General features: G+C 37.6%; 1 protein-coding gene and 1 pseudogene across 1 annotated transcript in view; one reads left to right on the forward strand and one right to left on the reverse strand.

Annotated features, from left to right (window-relative positions):
• Window positions 1-2,262: 2,262 nt before the first annotated feature.
• Window positions 2,263-3,060, reverse strand: LOC112314664 (large ribosomal subunit protein eL8 pseudogene; annotated as a pseudogene).
• A 492-nt stretch (window positions 3,061-3,552) lies between these two features.
• Window positions 3,553-20,758, forward strand: part of C3H1orf185 (chromosome 3 C1orf185 homolog) — a 31,102-nt gene continuing 13,896 nt past the window's right edge. Inside the window, exons 1-2 of the mRNA XM_024571026.2 lie at window positions 3,553-3,568; window positions 10,845-10,950. Of these exons, the coding sequence (XP_024426794.1) occupies window positions 3,553-3,568; window positions 10,845-10,950 (122 nt within the window). The remainder of the gene's footprint in view (window positions 3,569-10,844; window positions 10,951-20,758) is intronic.

The following is a 20,758-nucleotide window of genomic DNA, read 5'->3' on the forward strand; positions in this document are numbered from 1 at the left end:
AACATTAAAGACATTTCTATGGGAATACTAATCTATTGTGGCTTAGATAAATTTTTTAATAGTATCACTTATTGCAAGTAATATTTGATTATATATTCTTGCTATTCCAAGTTTCATTTGTCTGCACTGACTCTGTGAAGAGCCAGATAGCAGTTAGTTTAAGGTAACTATTTAGCTTTGCCTGGTGTGGCTCAGTGGATTGAGTGCCAGCTTACAAACCAAAGGGTCACTGGTTTGATCCCCAGTCAGGACACATGCCTGTGTTTTAGACCAGTTTCCCCAGTAGGGGGCACACAAGAGGCAACCACACATGTTTCTCTCCCTCTCTTCCTTCCCCTCTCTAAAAATAAATAAATACAATTTTTTTTTAAAAAGATAACTGACAAGGATTCAAAGTCATTTATTATTTATTGAAGGAAAAAATATATTTTATATAATAGATGTACAAGTAATAAAATATACTGTTTTGAATATTAAGGAGATTGACTTACTCTCACCAGATTAATAATATATTTTATAACTTTTTCCAGCTTTTTATGTTTTTCATTCATTAGCTAATTTAATCTTTCCAATCCCCCCCATGGTAGATATGGTGGAGTTGCTAGATGATACGTTAGTTATAATTTTAATTTTTTGAGGAATGTCCATGTTGTTTTATATGGCAGCTGTACCATTTTTCATTCCCACCAACAGCATACAAGAGTTTCAATTTCTACACATTCTTGTCAACACTTACTGTCTTTTATTTTTTTTAATGGCCACACTAACAGGTGTGAGTTGATATCTTATTGTGGTTTTGATTTGCATTTCCCTAATAGTTAGTGATGTAGGGATGCTGAACATCTATTTATATGCCTGCTGGCCATTTGTATGTCTTCTTTGGAGAAATAGATAGTCAAGTCTTTAGCTGATTTTTAAATTGGATTACTAGGGGGCTTTTTGCTATTGGGTTAGGATTTTACATTTTGGAAATTAACCCCTACTGCTTGCAAATACTTTTTCCATTATGTATGTTGCCTTTTACTCTGTTGATTGTTTCCTTTTCTATGCAGAAACTTTTTAGTTTGATATAGTCTCACTTGTCTATTTTTGCTTTTGGTGTCATGAAATTCATGAAATTACTGCCAACACTAATGTCATAAAGCTTTTTTCCTGTTTTCTTCTAGGAGCTGTGCAGTTTCAGAAGACAATTGTTTTTGTCTATGGAGCTTGTACCCTGCAATCTTGTTAAACTCACTTAATTGTTCAAGTTTATTTAAAATTCCACAGGTTTTTCTACACAGATGATCATATTCTCTGCGTGTCTTAGTCCACCTGAGCTGCTATAATAAAATACACAAACTGGGTGGCTTATAAACAACAGAAATTTATTTCTCTCTGTTATGGTGGCTGGGAGTCTGAGATTGGGGTACATGCATGGTGAAGTTCTATGTCTGGAGAGACCCCCCTCCTTGCTTATTCCTTCACCTGGTGGAAGGGGCTAGTGAGCTCTGTGGGATGTTTTTCATAACAGCACTAATCCCACTCATGAAGAGTTCCACTCTCATAACCTAAGTACCTCCAGAAGGCCCCACCTTCCATTACTCATTGAAGACCACAATCACATTGGGCATTAGTATTTCAACATATAAATTGGAGGGGGGGCACAAAAACACCCAGACTATAACACTGAGAAAATAAACACTTATTTCATCTTTTTTAATCAAGATGCCTTTTATTTCTTTTTCATGCCTGGTTGCACAATCGAGAACCTTCAGTGCAGTGTTGAATAGAAGTTGTGAAAGTGGACACCCCTGCGTTGCTCCTGATTTTAGGAAGAAAACATTGGATCAATCTTTAACCATGACATCTGATTTTTTGTGTAGAATTAGTATTGTTTTAGTATTAATTCTTATTTAATACTAATCCTTAAATGTTTCTAGACTTTAACCAGTGAAGCCACAAGGACAAAGCAAGAGAAGTTTTCTTTGTAGGAAGAATTTTAACTACAGTTGCAATTTCTTTAATTGATGTGTGTCTATTTGTGCTATCTATTTCTTGAATAAGCTTTGGAAATTTATGCCTTTGAGGAATTTTTCCATTTCATGTAAGTTGTCAAATTTATTAGTATAAAATTGTTCATAATATTTCCTTACTGTTCTTTTACAACCTGTGGTAATGTTACCTCTCTAATTTCTGATGATGGTAATTTGTGCCCTCCTTTTTTCTTTTTGAAGGAGAATTTCTATGACTGTTATGGACAGAAAACTCAACAGTATACACTTAGCCCAGGTTAGTGGTCAATTCTTTAGCCTTTACTTTTTCCAGCTTGGCAATGCGAGCCACAGACTTTGGACCCAGGACATTACCTACCCAGTGGCAGCAGACCTCTTTGCATGTCTCATTGTAATTCGCCCAGATAGCTTCCACCAGCTTAGCTAGAGCTTCTTTGTCTTCCGAGTTAACCTGTGTGAAGGTAATGATGGTGTAGGCCTTCCTGTGTACTAGACACTGGGGTCTGGCCTTCCCCTTCGTAATACAATAGGGAATCCCTACCTTACAGCACAGGGCAGGCAGGCAGAAAGACAAGCAGCTTGATGGGATCCACATCATGAGCAATCACTATCAGCTGCAACTTCTTGTTCTCCACCAAGGTTGTGGCAGTGTTAACCTCTTCAAGAAGGACAGATGGCCTCTTAGTAGGGGCATCCCCTTTGCCAGCATCTTTTTTCTCAGCCCAAGCCAACAATCTCTGTTACTTCTCTTGCTTTGTCTCCAGTCTATGCTTGTGAGCAAGTTAGGTAGTTGAGTAGCTGTTTGGCACACTAAATGCCTGGGTGAACTGGTTAATTGCAGGAGGCACTTTCAGACTCTTAGAACAGTCCTTTGCCTCTGCAGCTGAATGTAGTGGGGCCATTTGACAAAGCCGGTGAGGTCCCCTTTGGGCTGGATGTTTGGTCCAATGCCAAAATTTGGGGGCCTTTTCTCAAACAAGGGATTTACCATCTTCTTGGCCTCCTGATTCACGATATCAGGGGCCAGTGCTACCTTCTTCCCCTTAGCCTTCTTTCCTTTTGGCATCTTGGGCAGCAGAAAAAGAGACCCTTTTTTCTTGTTATTGATGAGTCTAGCTAGAAGGTTATCAATTTTATAGATCTCAAAGAACCAGCTTCTGGTTTTATTAATTTTCTCTATCGTTTTTCTGTTTTCTGTTTCACTGGTTTTCACTTTCGTTTTTAGTTTTTTGTCCTTCTGTTTATTTGGGGGTTAATTTGCTCTACTTAATCTACTTAAGATTGTTCACACATTTTTTTCTAATATTGCAGTGTTTTGGTAGAGAAGTTTTCCCGGGCACTGCTTTAGTGCCATCCCACTAATTCTGATGTGTTGCGTTTTCATTTTATTTGGGTAGAGAGTCAGTTAGATTCATGATGCCACATGGCTTACAAAGTTCCCCGGGGGATCATGTCCATCTCAGTTAAACCTAAAGAAAAAAAGAACATGGAGAAAAGTGCTTGGGGGCTTTTTATGACATCACTTCCACTCAAATTCCATTGGTTAGAATTCAGTCACATGGCTTCACCTAATGGTATGGGAAGCTGGGATATGTAGTCTAGCGTTTTGCCTGGGAAGAAGAGGAAAATGTATTTGGACAAATAGCCAGCCATCTCTTTCTATGTTCTGGAAGACCTTGTATAAGATAAGAAATACTTGAATCATGGGTATACAGTAGAAATTGTAAAGTTATTGGGGCCTGCTCTTTCCTTTGGGGGAAATTTTGTAACTGCTGATTCAATCTAATGGATACATGTTCATTTAGGTTTTCTAGTACTTTTTGAGTTACTTTTTGTAAGTCATCTTTTAGGTAAATGTAATTTATTATAAGTTTTAAAACAGCATAAGTTTGTTGAAAGTATTTTCTTATTTTAATCTCTGCTATAACTCTGTTCTTCATTTTTAATATTATTTACTTATGCCTTTTTAATTTGGTTAATCTTAGTAGAGGTCTGTCATCTTCTTATTCTTTACCAAAAATCTGAATTTGCATTTCATTAATTTCTGTTATTTCCTTCCTCTACGTTATTTGGGCTTATTTTGATGGTCCTTTTCAACTTGTAATTTGAATGCCACGCTCATTATTTTTCAGATTTCCTTTCTAATATATGCATTTAGTGCCATGTACTTCCCTTGAATTTGGCTCCAGGTTTGTTGCTGCAGATATTTATAGAGAATGCTTTCGTTTTTGGTTCTACATATTTCCATCGATTTGTTCTTTAATGCATGAGTTATTTACAATGTGACTTTAAATTTCCACAAGTGTGGCAGCTTTAGGGTATGTATTAGGTTAATTGTATAAATTTCAGAGAATGTAATATGTGTAACGATGATTCTGTAAAGCTTGTTTAGTTCTCCTTTATAGCCTGATATATGCATGGTAAGTTTGAGACATCTTACCATTTATTTTGTTATTAATTCCTTGCAACATTATCTTAATTATTCCTTATTCTAATTCTGTGCAATAGATAGTATGACTCTCATTTTTCAAATAGGACATTAAAATCCAGGCAAAATAATAAAGAACTTTCCAAGTTTTCAGATCTAGTTAGTCTGATATCCATCCAAAGCAGACACCAACTAAAACCATCAGTGTGGCCAACTTGGTATACTGGTTGCATATGAACCCTGCTTATATTTCATCATAGATTTTTAAACCTCTGGGCAAGGATTCATTCTTATTTAAATAGGTTTTTATCTGTCACTTGGTGCCTCAAACAGTATTTCATACATATTTGGTGTTCAATAGATGTTTTTTGAATTGGAATAAACATGAGCCTGAAATCTGGAAAAACCCTAAAAATATATAATAAATGCATAATTTGTGAATACTCAGAAAATAAAACAGGACTTGTAGTTCTGGTAAAATTGCAAAAAATAATCTGAAAACACTTCTGGTTTATGTGTATATGTATCTCCATACATCCTTTAACATACCTATCTAGATACAGATAAGGGATATCTTTTTATTCATACCTAGATATAGAGATATATATGTTAAAGGATGTATGGGCAGAGGAAGAGAGACTTATAAAGGCAATAAAGGTATAGACAGAGAAAAGGGAAGAAAAACCAGGTGAATTTAAGTTACTAATGCCAAGACGAGAGAGAGAATGGTCAATAGTGATGTTTTTATTTTGTGTTAATGAAGTTATTTCATGACCTTTGAGATAGACGTTGTGAAGAGGTAAAAATTTCCATTTTAAGAGTTTTGGCTGCAAATGGTAAGAAAAGGATCAATTGTAAGCTGGAGAGAGCTGTAGGTAAAAAGAGGGGTGTTTTTTTGTTTGTTTGTTTAAGATGGAAGAGTCATGACCTGGTTTAAGACAGTCTCTTTAGCTAGCTATGTCTTACTCATTCCATAAGATTCAGCTCAGCTATTATCTTTAGAAACCATTCCTGCACTTGATCAAATTGCTTCTGTTGGCTTAGCATTTTCAACAGGCCATCACAGAACGTAGAGTATTTTAATGAATATATCTCTCCAGACTAAACTTTATGATAAAGTGCTTCTTATCTTTGAATCACCAATTCTTGGCATGGGTTTAAAAAAAGAAAGTTCTCAAATGATGTTTAACTAAACTATGGAGCCATTTTGTTTTAACTTTCCCCTATCCTTTTATAAATCTTTCTGTGTCTGTATTTTGTACTTATTTTTCTCTTACAACACCTGCAATACTTTTTAATAGCAATTATTCTTTTTTCACATAACTAAGCAACTACTTGTATTATTCATTTTTTAAAACACTTTATTTATTTATTTTTTAGAGAGGGGAAGGGAGGGAGAAAGAGAGGGAGAGAAACATCAGTGTGTGGTTGCCTCTTGCACGCTCCCTACTGGGGACCTGGCCTGCAACCCAGGCATGTGCCCTGACCATAATTGAACCGGCGACTCTTTGGTTTGCAGGCCAGTGCTCAATCCACTGAGCCACACCAGTCAGGGCCAATTCAACTTTTTAAATTTATTCATTCAACTATTAATGGGTATTTGAGCAGTTTCCAACTTGTGACTCTAAAATAGTGATGCTATAAACATTCCAGTACATTTTTTTGGTTAACATATGTACATACTTCAGTTTGGTATATAGGTAAGAGTCGCTGGTCTTGGGATGCACATATGTGCAGCTTTACTGATAGTGCCAAACAGTTTTCCAAGGTATTGTACAAAATTACATTCCCATCAGCGCTGTTTGAGGATTCAGGTTACTCTGCCTCCTTGGCAACACTTGATATTTTCTGTCCTTTTCATTTTTAGGCATCATACAGAGTTGTCATATTATCTCGGTGTGGTTTAATTTACACTTCCTTGGTTATTAATGAAGTTTTCATGTGTTTGTTGGCCATTTAGATATTCTCTTTTATGATACCTTTATATGTTTAGCATTCATACCTTTTTTTCTAAAAAATCTAAAGATATTCTGCGTCTGTTCTTCACTCAATCTACATAAGGGAGGACCTTAGCAATTTTTAAATTAACACTGTTCTGTCACCAGTTGTATGCCTTTAAGTAAGTTACTTAACCTAATTTTGCTTGTTTCCTCATCTGTAAAGTGGGAAATAATAGTACTTAACCCATAGAGTTGTGAGAATTAAACAAATACATATAAAACACTTTGAACAGTGCCTGGCATATAGTATTTGCTCTATAAATGTTACAGATTGTTGTTGTTTTGGTGAAAGGATGTACAACATATGTCAAGGGGACAGAATAGAGACAGTACAGAAACAGACTGACACAAATATAGCTAATTGATTTTTGACAAGGATGCAAAGGCAACTCAATGAAGAAAGGATAGTCTTTTCAACAAATAGTGTTGGACCACTGGATATACATATGAAAAACTAAGAGCTTGATTCATACCTTTCACCTTATGCAAAAATTAATATAAAATGAATAACAAATTAAATGTAAACATAAAACTATAAACATTTTATAAGAAAACATAGGAGAAAATCTTCATGACCTGGGTTAGGCAAAGAATTCTCAGATAAGACTGACAGAAAAATCTATAGAAAAAAAGTTGATGAATTGGACATCAACAAAATAAAAAGTTTTTCTCTGTGAAAGACACTTAAGAGAATTGGAAAGACAGCCACATATTGGGAAAAAATATTTGCAAATCACATATCTGATCAAGGACTTGTATCCAAAATGTATGAAGAATTCTGAAAAATTAGCAAAGATTTAAACACACACTTCACAGAAGAAGATATATGGATGGCAAATAAGCACATGGCAGGATGCTCAACATCATTAGTCACTGAGGAAATGAAAATAAAACCACAGTGAAAAGCCACGCTACAGGTGTTAGAATGGCTGAAATAAAACTGGCAACACGCGGTGGTGGCGATGATACAGAGCAAGTGGAACGACCGTACATTGCTGGTGGGCAAGCAAGACAGTACAGCCACTCTGGAAAGCAGTTTGGCAGTTTCTCATAAATTTAAATATATACTTCCTACCTCACACTCCTGAAATAAGAACCTATATTTAAATAAATATCTGTATGCAAGTGTATAGTAGCTTTTTCCCTAACAACCCCAAGCTGGAAACAACCAAATGTCTCTCAGCTGGGGGTACAAACAAACTGTGGTACATCTATAAAATGGAGTGTTACTCAACAATAAAAATATATGAACTATTGACACATGCAATAACATGGATGAATCTCAACGGCATTATGCAAAGGGGAAAAAACCCATATGTTGTATAATACCATATATAAAAATTCTGGAAAGGCAAGAGTATAAGGTTGGAGAATGTGAGTGGAAAATAATTAGCGGTTACCAGCAGTTACTGCTTGACTGCTCACAGGCAGTGTGAGGAAATTTGGGGCAGTGGCGGGGAGCGGGGCGGGTGATGGAAGTGTTCTGTAAGTTGATTGTGGTAATGAGTATACACTCTTTGTATTTGCCTAAACTTACAAAACTGCAAACACATGTACAAAAGTGAATTTTACTATGTGTAAACATAAATATTTGTAAAGTAAAAATCTTAGGTTATATCTCTTTAAACCCTACTTCTTGGCTACTTGGCAAATTCAAATAATATTGAATTTGTAATTTGAAGTAGAGAGAATTCTCTATTCTCTCTTCTGGAACCCTTATTTGCTTCATGTTACATGCTCAATATTTTCCAAATATAATTTATTTATCATATTTTTATTTCTTTATGTAATTGAGCAAATTTCTCAGTATTATCATTTATTTCATTAATTGTGTTTAAGGAAGAGTTCACTCCATTTTAACATTTTTGAAATTTTTATTTCCAAGATTCTTCCTTAGTTCAATTTTGGTCTTGGTGCCTCAGGACTCCCTTCTCTAAGAGATTTTGGTAATACCATCAGACACTGTGCCAGAGAGTGGTCTGGTCTAGGTCCTATCTCAATGATTTTCTTTGCTTCTTCTAGCTAATTCCTGCTTCCAGATCTTCTAGTATTCCTGTGGTTTTAGTCCCTACTTATTTCTCTGTTGTTTTTCTTCTTTTGTCCATAGAAATCTTTATCTTTTATCTGAGTACAATTATGTCTTTAAATTTTTTAATTTTTTAAAAAGATTTTATTTATTTATTTTTAGACAGAAGGGAAGGGAGGGAGAAAGAGAGGGGAGAGAAACATCAATGTGTGGTTGTCTCTCACATGTCCCCCACTAGACACCTGGCCTGCAACCCAGGCATGTGCCCTGACTGGGAATCGAACCAGCGACCCTTTGGTTCTCAGGCTGGCACTCAATCCACTGAGCCACATCAGCCAGGGGCTGTCTTTAAAATTTTTTAAATGTGGGTTTAACTATCTTGCTGTTATCATTTAATACTATCTGACATCTTATATCACTACATCAGTGATTCTCAACTAGGGTAATTTTGCCCACCTTCCAGAAAACATGTTAATACCTGGAAACAGTTCTTGTACAATGCACAGGACAGTTCCTACAACAAATTGTCTGGTTCAAAACTAAAAATGGACCTGCCCTTTGACCCAGCAATTCTGCTGCTGGAAATATACCCTAAGAACTCTGAATCACCAATACAAAAGAACCTGCGCACCCCAATGCTCATAGCAACACAATGTACAATAGCCAAGTGCTGGAAGCAACCTAAGTGCCCATCAATAAATGAGTGGATCAAAAAACTGTGGTACATTTATACAATGGAATACTATGCAGTAGAAAGAAAGGAACTCCTACCCTTTGTGACAGCATGGATGGAACTAGAGAACAGTATGCTAAGTGAAATAAGCCAGGAGGTGAAAGACAAATACCATATGATCTCACCTGTAAGTGGAACCTAATCCACAAAACAAACAAGCAAGCAAAGTAAAACCAGAGACACTAAAATAAAGAAAAACTGACAGTAACCAAGGAGGAGGGGGGAGGGGGTAACGGGGGAAAGAAGGGGAAGGGTTATCAAGGCGCATGTGTAAAGGACCCCTTGGACAAAGCCAAAGCAGGGTAGGATTGAAGGTGCGGGTGGCAAGGCAGAGTGGTGGGGAGAAAATGGAGACAACTGTACTTGAACAACAATAAAAAAAAAGATCAATAGTGTAGAGGTTAAGAAACCCTGCACTAAATTAAAGAATACTATAAATTTCTCTTATAATGTCATCTTAACTCATTAATTGACTTCATAATGTGGGGCAGTTAGAGGGTTTTTTTGTTTATAAATATCACTTTGTTAAACAGCCTTATATAACCTTCTTGATACCATTAATTCCCAAATGTAGACATTTCTGAACCAAAACAAAACTAAGATTTGAGAGGCTGGAAATTAAGGAAAAAACTAAGATTCTTGGAAGCTGGAAATTACTTAGGAAACAAAGTATGGGAACAGTCTTTACCATGTCATATGCCTAGCGGAACTTACAATATGTTTTGCATAAAGATCCTCTGTTAGTTTTATACTTTTAACTCCCCTTTCTTCCCTAAATAATATACTCTTAGGTTGTTTTAAGGCCCTCAAGCTCTTCACAGGCTTCTGTGAAAGCTTTCTACAGCTTGCTTTTTGCTTAAGGAGCAGATTTCAGAATCTTAATGAATACTTGACCACTCTGACTACAATTGCCTTTTTCATTCCTTTTTCTTTTCATACATACCAGTATTAAGGCTATTGGTGTTAGGATAATAGAGTAAACCGAGAACTGGCTGTAATTTGTTACCTAACCTTAATTTAGTTACTTCTCTTACCTGGGCCTCAATTTTAACATCTGTAAAAAGAAGGAGTTATACCTATAATTCCTATGGACTTTTTCAATTATAGACCTGTGATACGCTACTATTTTATATTGCTCTTATTTAGGTTTGGCTCTGGTCTTTTACTGTTCTTGAGATAAAGCATAGGTAAAACATTTAAAAATTCCTAAGATCTTTAAAAATCCCTTATATTTGTTCTTCATTCCCCTCATCTACCTTTTTGTAGTGTTGATAGTCAAAATCTTAAAATGAAGTGTCTTATGTTGGAGGGCTGCAAAGTGTGATACTAGAAAAATAAATTCACAGAGGGACAGGGAAGGGATAAAACTAGATAAGAAAAAACGTAGGTGACAGCTGTACAAAAAGAAACAAAACCTCGAATCCTGGCAGGGTAACAGAAATGCACCCTGTGCCCTAATCAGCATGAAGCCCTGTGTAATTCTCAAACCCAGAGTCTTGAAATTTATTAGAACTGTACAGCAGCAGAATTCAGGTCTCCTGACTTCCTAGTTAATATTTTAACACTACACTATGTAGTACCATTTGAAATATTATATCACTTAATTTTACCTAGAGATTGAGGATACATGCATGAAATATTCTTTTATAATTTATTTGTATAGGTTCTTTTTATCACTTAACCTATTTTCTGGCTGCTGGGGCTATTACTTTCGGAATTGGTTTCTTTGCTTTGGCATCAGCTTTATGGTTCCTGATTTGCAAACGAAGGTAAGGTTTATCAGAGTATTTTACTTTTTCTCTTTAAAATATCCAATGAAAGACTTTTTCAAATGGTAGTAAATTTAAGTTACTAAAATAGTATTGAATCTGTAATTTGAAGTTTGGTTATAGACCCTTTGATTGGGAGGGAAAGTTTTCCATGTTTAAAGTAGCCTGAAAAGGGAAGTCCTAGGAGTATAATTGTCCAGATGGTATAATAACAATCTCCATGCGTCAAAATTTTTAAAAAGTGATGATATCTATTGTATTCTCTAGAGGACATATTTTGAATTATAAAGCTAGAAATTTTTTAAAGTTTTCACTACTGATAGAGGTTAAAAGCATAACTGGCAGGAAGACTCCTATTCTTGAGAAGATACTTAAGAAAAGAGCTAAAGTCTTTGGCCAGACAGAAACAAAGAAGATACTTGACACCTCAGTTCTTTTCAACCTTTCAAAAGTAAAATTTGGTGTTTTTTTATTGAATTTATTGGGTTGACATTGGTTAATAAAATTATGCAGATTTCAGGCATACAGTTGTATAATCCATCATCTGTATATTGTACTGTGTATTCACCATTCCAAGACAAGTCCCCTTCCATCACCATTTGTCTCCAATTTACACTATTCTCCCTCCCCGCACTTCCCTTTCCCTCTGGTAATCACCATACTGTTGTGTGGGTCTATACATTGCTGTTTTAGTGGGGCTTTGTCCCTTCAACTTTTTCACCCAGCCCCCCTACTTCCATCCCCTTTCACATCTGTCAGTCTGTTCTCTGTGTCTAGGAGTCTGTTTCTATGGTGTTAGTTTATTTTGTTCATTAGATTCCACATGTAAGTGACATAATATAGTACTTGTCTTTCTCAGACTGGCTTATTCACTTAACATAACAGTCTTCAGGTCCATCCATGCTGTCACAAAGGGTAAGATCTTTTTAATGGCTGAATAGTACTCCATTACATAAAGGTACTACAGCTTTTTTATCCACTCATCCACTGACGGACTCGGGCTGCTTCCAAATCATAATGCTGCAATGAACACAGGGCTGCATATATTCTTTCAGATTAGTGTTTTGGGTTTCTTTGGGTATACTCCCAGAATTAGAATCGCTGAGTCATAGGCATTTCCCTTTTTATTTTTTGAGGAAATGCCATGCTGCTTTCTAGAGTGGCTGCACCAATCTGCATTCCTACCAACAGTGCACAAAGGTTTTCTTTTCTCTGCATCTTCACCAACACTTGCTGTTTGTTGATTTATTGATGATAACCATTCAGATAGGTATGAGGTCATATCTCATTGTGGTTTTAATTGGCATTTCTCTGATGATTAGTGATGTTGAGCATCTTTTCATATGTCTATTGGCCATCTATATGACCTCTTTGGAGAAGTGTCTATTCAGGTCCTTTGCCCACTTCTAATTGGATTGTTTGGGGTTTTCTGGTTTTGAGTTGCATGAATTCTCTATAAGTTTTGGATAGCAATACCTTATCAGATGTATCATTGGCAAATATGTTCTCCCACTCAGTGGGTTGTCTTTTCATTTTGTTGATGGTTTCCTATACTGTACAAAACCTTTTTAGTTTGATGTAGTCCTATTGTTTTTTTTTTCTTTTGTTTCCCTTGCCTGAGGAGATATACCAGAAAAAAATATTGTTATAAGAAATGTTGGAGATTTTATGGCCTATGTTTTGTTCCAGAATTTTTATGATTTCAAGTCTAACATTTAGACTTTAATCCATTTGAGTTTATCCTTATGTATGGTATGAGAAAGTGGTCTAGTTTCATTCTTTCTTTCTTTTTCTTTTTTTTTTTTTTGCACATTTCTGTCCCAACACAATAATCCCAGCACAATTTATTGACTGGACTGTCTTTACCCCATTGTATGTCCTTGACTCCTTTGTCAAATATCAATTGACCACATAGGCAGGGGTTTATTTCTGGGCTCTCTATTTTGTTTCCTTGATCAAAGTCTGTTTTTTATGCCAGTTCCATGCTGCTTTGATTACTATGGCCTTGTAGTATATGAGAGGGGACCAAAAAACCCCCCGGAATTTATTTATAAAAAACTGTGTATTTATTCTTAGACACTTAAACTTCAGTCACCTTCAAAGTACTCTTCATTTGATGCAATACACACACCGAGATGTTTTTTCCACCACTCAAAACAGTTTTTGAGCTCATCAATTTTGATGCCATTTAGTGCTTCTGGCATTTTTTGTTTGTTTGTTTCACCTTTTCCACATTGGTAAAATGTTTAACTTTGAGGACTTTTTTCATCTGGAGAAACAAAACAAAAGTCATTCAGGGGGACATCAGGTGAAAGGAGAGGGTGGGGGTGGGGGTCATGCTGTTTTTGGTCAAAAACTGCTGAACACTCAGTGTAGTGTGGGCAGATGTGCTCGTAAATCACCCATCATGAAATGGGCAAGTGGGTTGAAAGAGTCTTCAGAAAAAATTCACTGAAGCTGAACAGAGCCTATCACAACAATGCTAGCTGGTACACTGATACAGGTGGGATTCTAGAACACTCACCTAGCCTGGGGAAGCCTGTACTACAATGGGCCTGCCTGCAGAAGATAATTCTGGTTTTGAGGGGGTCCCCACTCATAGTTTCATATCAGATAGCATGATTCCTCCAACTTTATTCTTTTTTCTCCAGATTGCTGTGGCTATTCAGGATCTTTTATGGCTCCATATAAATTTTTGGAATATTTGTTCTAATTCTGTCAAATACGTCATTGGCATCTTGATAGGAATTGTGTTGAATCTATACATTGCTTTGGGTAGTATGGACATTTTAATGATGTTAATTCTTTCTATCCATGAACATGATATATGCTTCCACTTCTTTTCTGTTCAGTTTTCTGTTCAGTGTCTTATCATTTTCCAAGTACAGATATTTTGCATCCGTGGTTAAATATTACTACTAGGTATTTTATTTTGATAGAATTGTAAATGGGATTGTTATCTTAATTTCCTTTTCTTACAGTTCATTTTTAGTGTGAAAAAATGCAACTGATTTCTGGATATTTATTTTGCGTTCTGCTACTTAACTGAATTCATTTATCAGTTCTAGTAGTTTCATGGTGGAATCTTTAGGGTTCTCTCTATATATGGTTCTCTACTGTAGTATCATGTCATCTGCAAATAATGACAACTTTATTTCTTCTTTTCCAATTTGGATGCCTTTCATTTCTTCCTTTTTTTTTTTTTTTTTTTTTTTTTTGTCTGATTGCTGTGGCTAGGAATTCCAGTACTATGTTAAATAAGAGTGGTAAAAGAGGACATCCCTGTCTTGTTCCTGATCTTAAGGGAAATGCATTTAGTTTCTGCCCATTGAGTACGATGTTGGCTATGGGTTTGTCATATATGGCCTTTGTCATGTTTAGGTATGTTTCCTTTAGTTCCACTTTTCTGAAAGATTTTTTTTTATCATAAAAGGGTGCTGGATTTTATCAAATGCTTTTTTTACATCTACTGATATGAATGTGTGTTTTTTTATTTTTTACTTTGTTTATGTGGTAAATCACATTAATTGGTTTGTGGATATTGTACCAACCTTGCCTCCCCAGAACAAATCCCACTTGATCATGGTGTATGATATTTTAATGCATTGCTGGATATGGTTTGCTAATATTTTGTTGAGGATTTTAAATATATATATTTTTTATTTGTAGAGAGAAGGGAAGTGAGGGAGAAAGACGGAGATAAACATCAATGTTTGGTTGCCTCTCACATGCCCCCTCCTAGGGATCTGGCCTACCACCCAGGCATGTGTCCTGCCTGGGAACTGAACTAGCGACCCTTTGGTTTGCAGGCTGGTGTTCAATCCACTGAGCCAGGGCCTTGTTGAGGACTTTAGTAACAATGTTCATCAGATATATTGGCCTATAATTTTCTTTCTTTGTGGTGTCTTTATCTGGCTTTGGAATTAGATTAATGCTGCCCTAGTAAAATGAGCTTGGGAGTCTTCCCTCCTCTTAAATTTTTTGAAATAGTTTGAGAAGGACACGTGTAAGTTCTTTTTTGAATGTTTGGTAAAATTCACATCTGAAGCCTTCCAGTCCCAAATTTGTGTTTGTTGGGAGTTTTATGATACTGGTTCAGTTCCACTTCTGTAATCAATCTGCTCAGGTTGACTGATTCTTCCTTATGCAGTTTCGTAAGATTGTATGTCCAGGAATTTATCCATTTTGTCCAGATTGTCCAATTTGTTGGAATATTTGTTTGGAATATTTCCTTAAAATCCTTTGTATTTCTTCAGTGCCAGTTTTTACTTCTCTTTCATTTCTGATTTTATTTATTTGGGTCTTCTAGATGAGTTTGGTTAAAGGTTTGTCAATTTTGATTATCTTTTCAAAGAACTGACTCTGGGTTTTATAGACCTTTTGTATTGTTTTGTTAGGTTCTATTTAATTTATTTCTGCCCTGATCTTTATTACCTTTCTTCTCACTTTGGGCTTTATTTTTTTTTTCAAGTTCCTTTTAAGTGTAAAGTTAGATTGTTTATTTGAGATTTTTCTTGTTTCTTGAGATAGGTCAGTAATGCTATTAATTTCCCTCTTATGACTGCTTTGGCTGTGTCTCATAAATTTGGGGTTGTTGTAGTCTCATTTTATTTATTTCATGGTATCTTTTATTTCTCCCTTGATCTCATTGTTAACCAATTCATTGTTTAGTGACATGTTATTTAGCCTCTATGTTTTGTATGTTTTTCAGTTTTTATCTTGTGATTGATTTCTAGTTTTATAACATTATGGTTGGAGAAGATGCTTGCTTGATATGATTTAAGTCTTCTTCAGTTTATTGATATTTGTTTTGTGTCATAGCATGTGGTCTCTCCTATAAAATGTTTCATGTTTACTTGAAAAGAATGTATATTCTGCTGCTCTGGGATGAAATGCTCAGAAGATATCAATGAAATGTAGCTAATCTAGTGTGTCATTTAAGGCCAGTGTTTCCTTGTTGATTTATTTTTGTCTGAAAGCCCTATCCATTGATATCAATGGGGTGTTAAAATCCCATACTATGCCCTGGCTGGTGTGGCTTAGTGGATTGAGTGCCAGCCTGTGAAAAATTTGTTGCCAGTTCGATGCCCATTCAGGGCACATGCCTGGATTGCGGGCCAGGTCCCCAGTAGGGGGTGCTTGAGAGGCAACCACACATTTATGTTTCTCTTCCTCTTTCTCCCTCCTTTCCCTTCTCTTTAAAAATGAATAAATAACATTTTTTAAAAAGGAAAAAAACCATACTATGACTGTATTGCTGTCAATCTCTCCCTTTATGTCCATTAAAATTTGCCTTACTTATTTAGGTGCTCCTATGTTAGGTGCATATATGTGTACAAGGGTTATATCCTCTTGTTGGACTGCTCCCTTTATCATTATATGCTGTCCTTCTTTGTCCTTATTATAGCCTTTGTTTTAAAGTTCTTTTGTCAGGCATAAGTATTGCTACCCCAGCTTTTTTTCCTTTGCATTTGCATGAAATATCTTTTTCCATCCCTTTATTTTTGGTCTGTGTATCTTTCATTTTGTGGTGGGTTTCTTATAGACAACATATACATGGGCTTTGTTTTCTTATCCATTCAACTACCCTATGTCTTTTGATTGGAGCATTTTAGCCATTTACATTTAAAGGGATTATTGATAGGTACTTATTATCATTTAATACTTTTAACTGTTTCTCTGTTGTTGTCTTCTTCTCTTTTAGTCCTCCACCTCTTCTTTCCTTCCTTCCTCCTTCTCTTTTTCAAGGCTAATTAACATTTCTTGTAACACTGGTTTGGTGGTAACAAACTCCTTTAGCTTTTCTTGTCTGGGAAGCTCTTTATTTCTCCTTCAATTTTAAATGATAGCCTTGCTTGGTAAATTAGTCTTGTTTGTACATCCTTGCTTTTCATCACTTTGAATATTTCATGCCAAACCCTCTGGCCTAAAATGTCTCTGCTGAGAAATCAGCTGTCAGTGTTATGGTAGCTCCCTTGTAGGTAACTGTGTTTCTTTTGCTGTTTTTAGGAATCCCTCTTTGTCTTTAACCTTTGCCATTTTAATTATGATGTGTCTTGGTGTGCGCCTCCTTAGGTTCATCTTATATGAGACTCTCTGTGGTTCCTTGATTTGTATGTCTTTTTCCTTCACCAGGTTAAGCAAGTGTTTGGTCATTAGTTCTTCAAATAGGTTCTTGATCCCTTGCTCTCCATCTTCTCCTTCTGGTACCCCTGTAATAAAGATGTTGTTACACTTCATGTTGTCCACAAAAGTTACTTAAACTATCTTCATTTTTTAAATTCTATTTTTTCTTTTTGCTACTCTGATTGTGTGTTTCCTGCTACTTTGTCTTCCAAATCACTAATTTGAATCTCTGCTTCATTCAAACTACTGCTTATTTCTTCTAGTGTATTCTTTATTTCAGATAATGTGTTCTTCACTTATGGCTGGTTTTTTTTTAATGGTTTCTATGTCTTTTTCATGCTTTTGAAGTTCTCACTAAGTTGCTTGTAGTTATCACTATGTTCCTTGAGCATCCTTATAATCATTTTTTTCAACTTTATATCTGATAAATTATTGCCTCCATTTCATTTAGCTCTTTTTCTGGAGATTTCTCCTTTCATCTGGGGCACATTTCTCTTTTTTTTAATGGTATTTTATTGATTATGCTATTACCGTGGTCCTAATTTTTCCACCTTTGTCCACCTCCACACAGTACCCCCCCACTCCCTCAGATAATCCCCACACCATTGTTCATGTCCATGGGTCATGCGTATAAGTTCTTTGGCTATTCTATTTTTTATACTATACTTTACATCCCCATAGCTATTCTGTACCTACCTATTTGTACTTATTAATCCCCTTACCTCTTCATCCATTCTCCCTCTCCCCACTCCCATATGGCAACCTTCTGGTAACTAACTTCTTTTCTTTTGCTTTTAAAAGTCTCTCTTTATCTTTAACCTTTGACCTTTTAATTATGATGTGGGTTGGAGTGGACTTCTTTGCATCCATCATAATTTGGACTCTGCACTTTCTGGACTTTCATGTCTATTTTGTTCACCAAATTAGAGAAGTTTTCTTTCACTATTCTTTCAGATAGATTTTCAATTTCTTGCTCTTTCTCTTCTCCTTCTGACACCCCTAGGAGGTGAATGTTGGACCTCTTAAAGTTGTCCCAGAGGCTGTTTATACTATCCTCACTTTTTTGGATTATTTTTTCTTATTGTTGTTCTGATTGGTTGTGTTTTTCTTCCTTATGTTCCAAATCATTGATTTAATTCTCAGCTTCATCCATTCTGTTGTTTCCCTATAAATTGTTCTGTATTTCAATTAGTGTATCTTTTGTTTCAGGCTTGGTCTTTTTTATGCTGCTGAGGTCCTACTAAGTTCCTTGAGCATCCTTATAAAGTGTTTCGAACTCTACGCCTGATAGGTTGCTTATCTCTATTTCATTTAGCTCTTTTTCTGGAGTTTTGAACTGTTCTTCATTTGGACCATGTTTCTTTGTCTCCTTGTTTTGGCAGCCACCCTGTGTTTGTTTCCATGTATTAGGTAGCACTGCTTTGACTCCATTTCTTGGTACTGTGGCCTGATGTAGTAGGTGTCCTATAGGGTCCAGTGGCCCAGCCTTCCCTATCACCCAAATTGGGTACTCATGGTGTGCCCTTTGTGTGGGCTGAGTACACACTCTTGTAGCTGAGCCTTGGTTGCTGTTGGCACATCAATGGGAGGGATTTACCCAGGCCAGTCAGCTACAAGGACTGTCTGTGACCACTGACCACCAAAGTCCAAATTCTGTGGAGGATCAGCTGTGCAGGGGCAGGGTGGTGGTGCTCCAACATATTCTGTAGCTGTCCACTTGGTGTGTTGTTCCTGGGGTTTCCTGGGTGGTACAGGCCCAGGTCAGCTCCCACCTGTGTTTTGCCCAGGTTCACCCTGCCTGAGCTGTAAAGCAACCTAGATGGCTGCTACTTGTGCTGGGCTTGGACATTCCCGGGTGAAGCCAAGCTGTGCCTCTAATCTGGATGCCATTAGGACTCACTACAGCCAGCTATTGCTTACTTGACAGGATTTAGGAGCAAGACCAGACATTCTTATGGAAAAGCAGCTTGGGTGGGCTTATAAATGGGGGGGGGCCTCTGTGGATCTCCAAGGTGGGTCACACAATGTTAGCCAGTTTGATGGATGCTCAGTATGGCACCAGCCTACTGGGTGAGGGCTCAGCAAAGGGATAATGGCCTCTGTTCTCCTTGATGCTGTAAACTTCAGTCTCTCCCTGTATATATCTTGTCTCCCCAAGTGGTACCTCTTTATCTCTGTTTCTGTGTATTAGGTAGATTTACTATGACTTCCAGTCTTGGTAGGGGGCCTTACATAATAAGTGTCCTGTGGGACCCAGTAATGCAGTCTCCTTATCACCTGAGCTGGGGGCTCTAGGAATGTCCCTTGTGTGGGTATGTGGACCCTCCTGTTGTAATTGATTCTTAATTGCTATTGGCCCATTCGTACATGGGTTTGACTCTCAGGCTTGCTTACTGTGAGAATCAACCACAACCACAATGTAGGTTATGCTGTGCAGGTGCTGAACATACAAAGTGAAATTCTTCTCAGCAGGATCTGAAACCTGCTGAGATCTCCCTTTGCATATGCCACCTGAGAAGCTAATTGAAGCTTGCTCTAATATTGTCTGAAACTGGACTTTTTGTGCATTGATTCTGTGGTCTCTTGGGAAAGACTCTAGTGCAGATCAATGTCAGACACTACCTGTGACTGGCCCTGAGAAACCTGTTTGGAGCTACAAAGTGATTCACAGTTTATGCCTGCCTATGCTAGGCCTGGGTGTGCAAGGGAAGAACCAGCTGTGCTCCAAGGTTGTTTTTTTTACCAGCACTGGGCCCAGAAGCAGGTGTGAAAAATTCCCAAGGCACCCTGAGATCTGCCTCTACCTGCCTCCACCTGCCTCCACCTACCTCTGGGTGCCTCCACCTGCCAGCTGCCTATTAGGCTTAGTCACTGAAAGAGCCTCTGGCAGTACTTATGTTGCATGATGTAGGTTCTCAGTGAGCCACCGGGTTGGGTCACATGGTGTTTACCAGATCAATACAGGTTTAAACTTAGTGTCAGTGCAAGGTCTGAGGCCATTCAGCAAATATCCCAGGGTATATCAAGTCTAGCTGCTATGGGCCTAGTGCTTGCATACCATTGTGGCAGGGCAAGGTCTCAGGGAGTTGTCAGTGTGAGGCCAGCAGAATTTATCAGGTTTAAACAGACCAAGATTTGCCTGTGTGCAGAGGGGCTCTGTACCAGTCAGGCATGTGAGGGAAAAATGTCCCCTGTCCTAGAGCCACACTACTCAGTTTGTTCCAGATTCTGCCCAGAGCCTGCTCTCATTAGGTTGGAGCTGTCAGGAGTTGTGGGGATGGGGCTAGAGGATCTCCCATGAGGGGGAGGTACCAGTTAGGCCTGGGGGAAGGGGGAGTGGTCCCCAGCCCAGAGCCACACAACTCAGTCTGTCCTGGATTCTGCCCAGACCTTGTTGGGGTGGAGCCACCAGGAGTTGGGAATGTGGGGCCACCAGGGGCCCAGAGAGTGGGGCTAGCAGGTCTCCCATGAGGGGCAGGCACCAGTCAGGTTCACAGGATAGTGGGGATAATGGCCTCTGCCCCAAATCTACACAACTCAGTCACTAACACCCCCTGAGTGTGCCCAGACCTCTATGCCCCAGCCCAGGCAGCTGACTTCTCAGCAGGACTTTGTAGGGTGGGTCAATAGGCAGTCTATAGGGTGGGGCTGTTGCATTCCCCCAGGCTGATGCCATATGGAG

The sequence above is a fragment of the Desmodus rotundus genome, chromosome 3 (assembly GCF_022682495.2).
Source record: "Desmodus rotundus isolate HL8 chromosome 3, HLdesRot8A.1, whole genome shotgun sequence".
Lineage (NCBI taxonomy): Eukaryota > Metazoa > Chordata > Mammalia > Chiroptera > Phyllostomidae > Desmodus > Desmodus rotundus.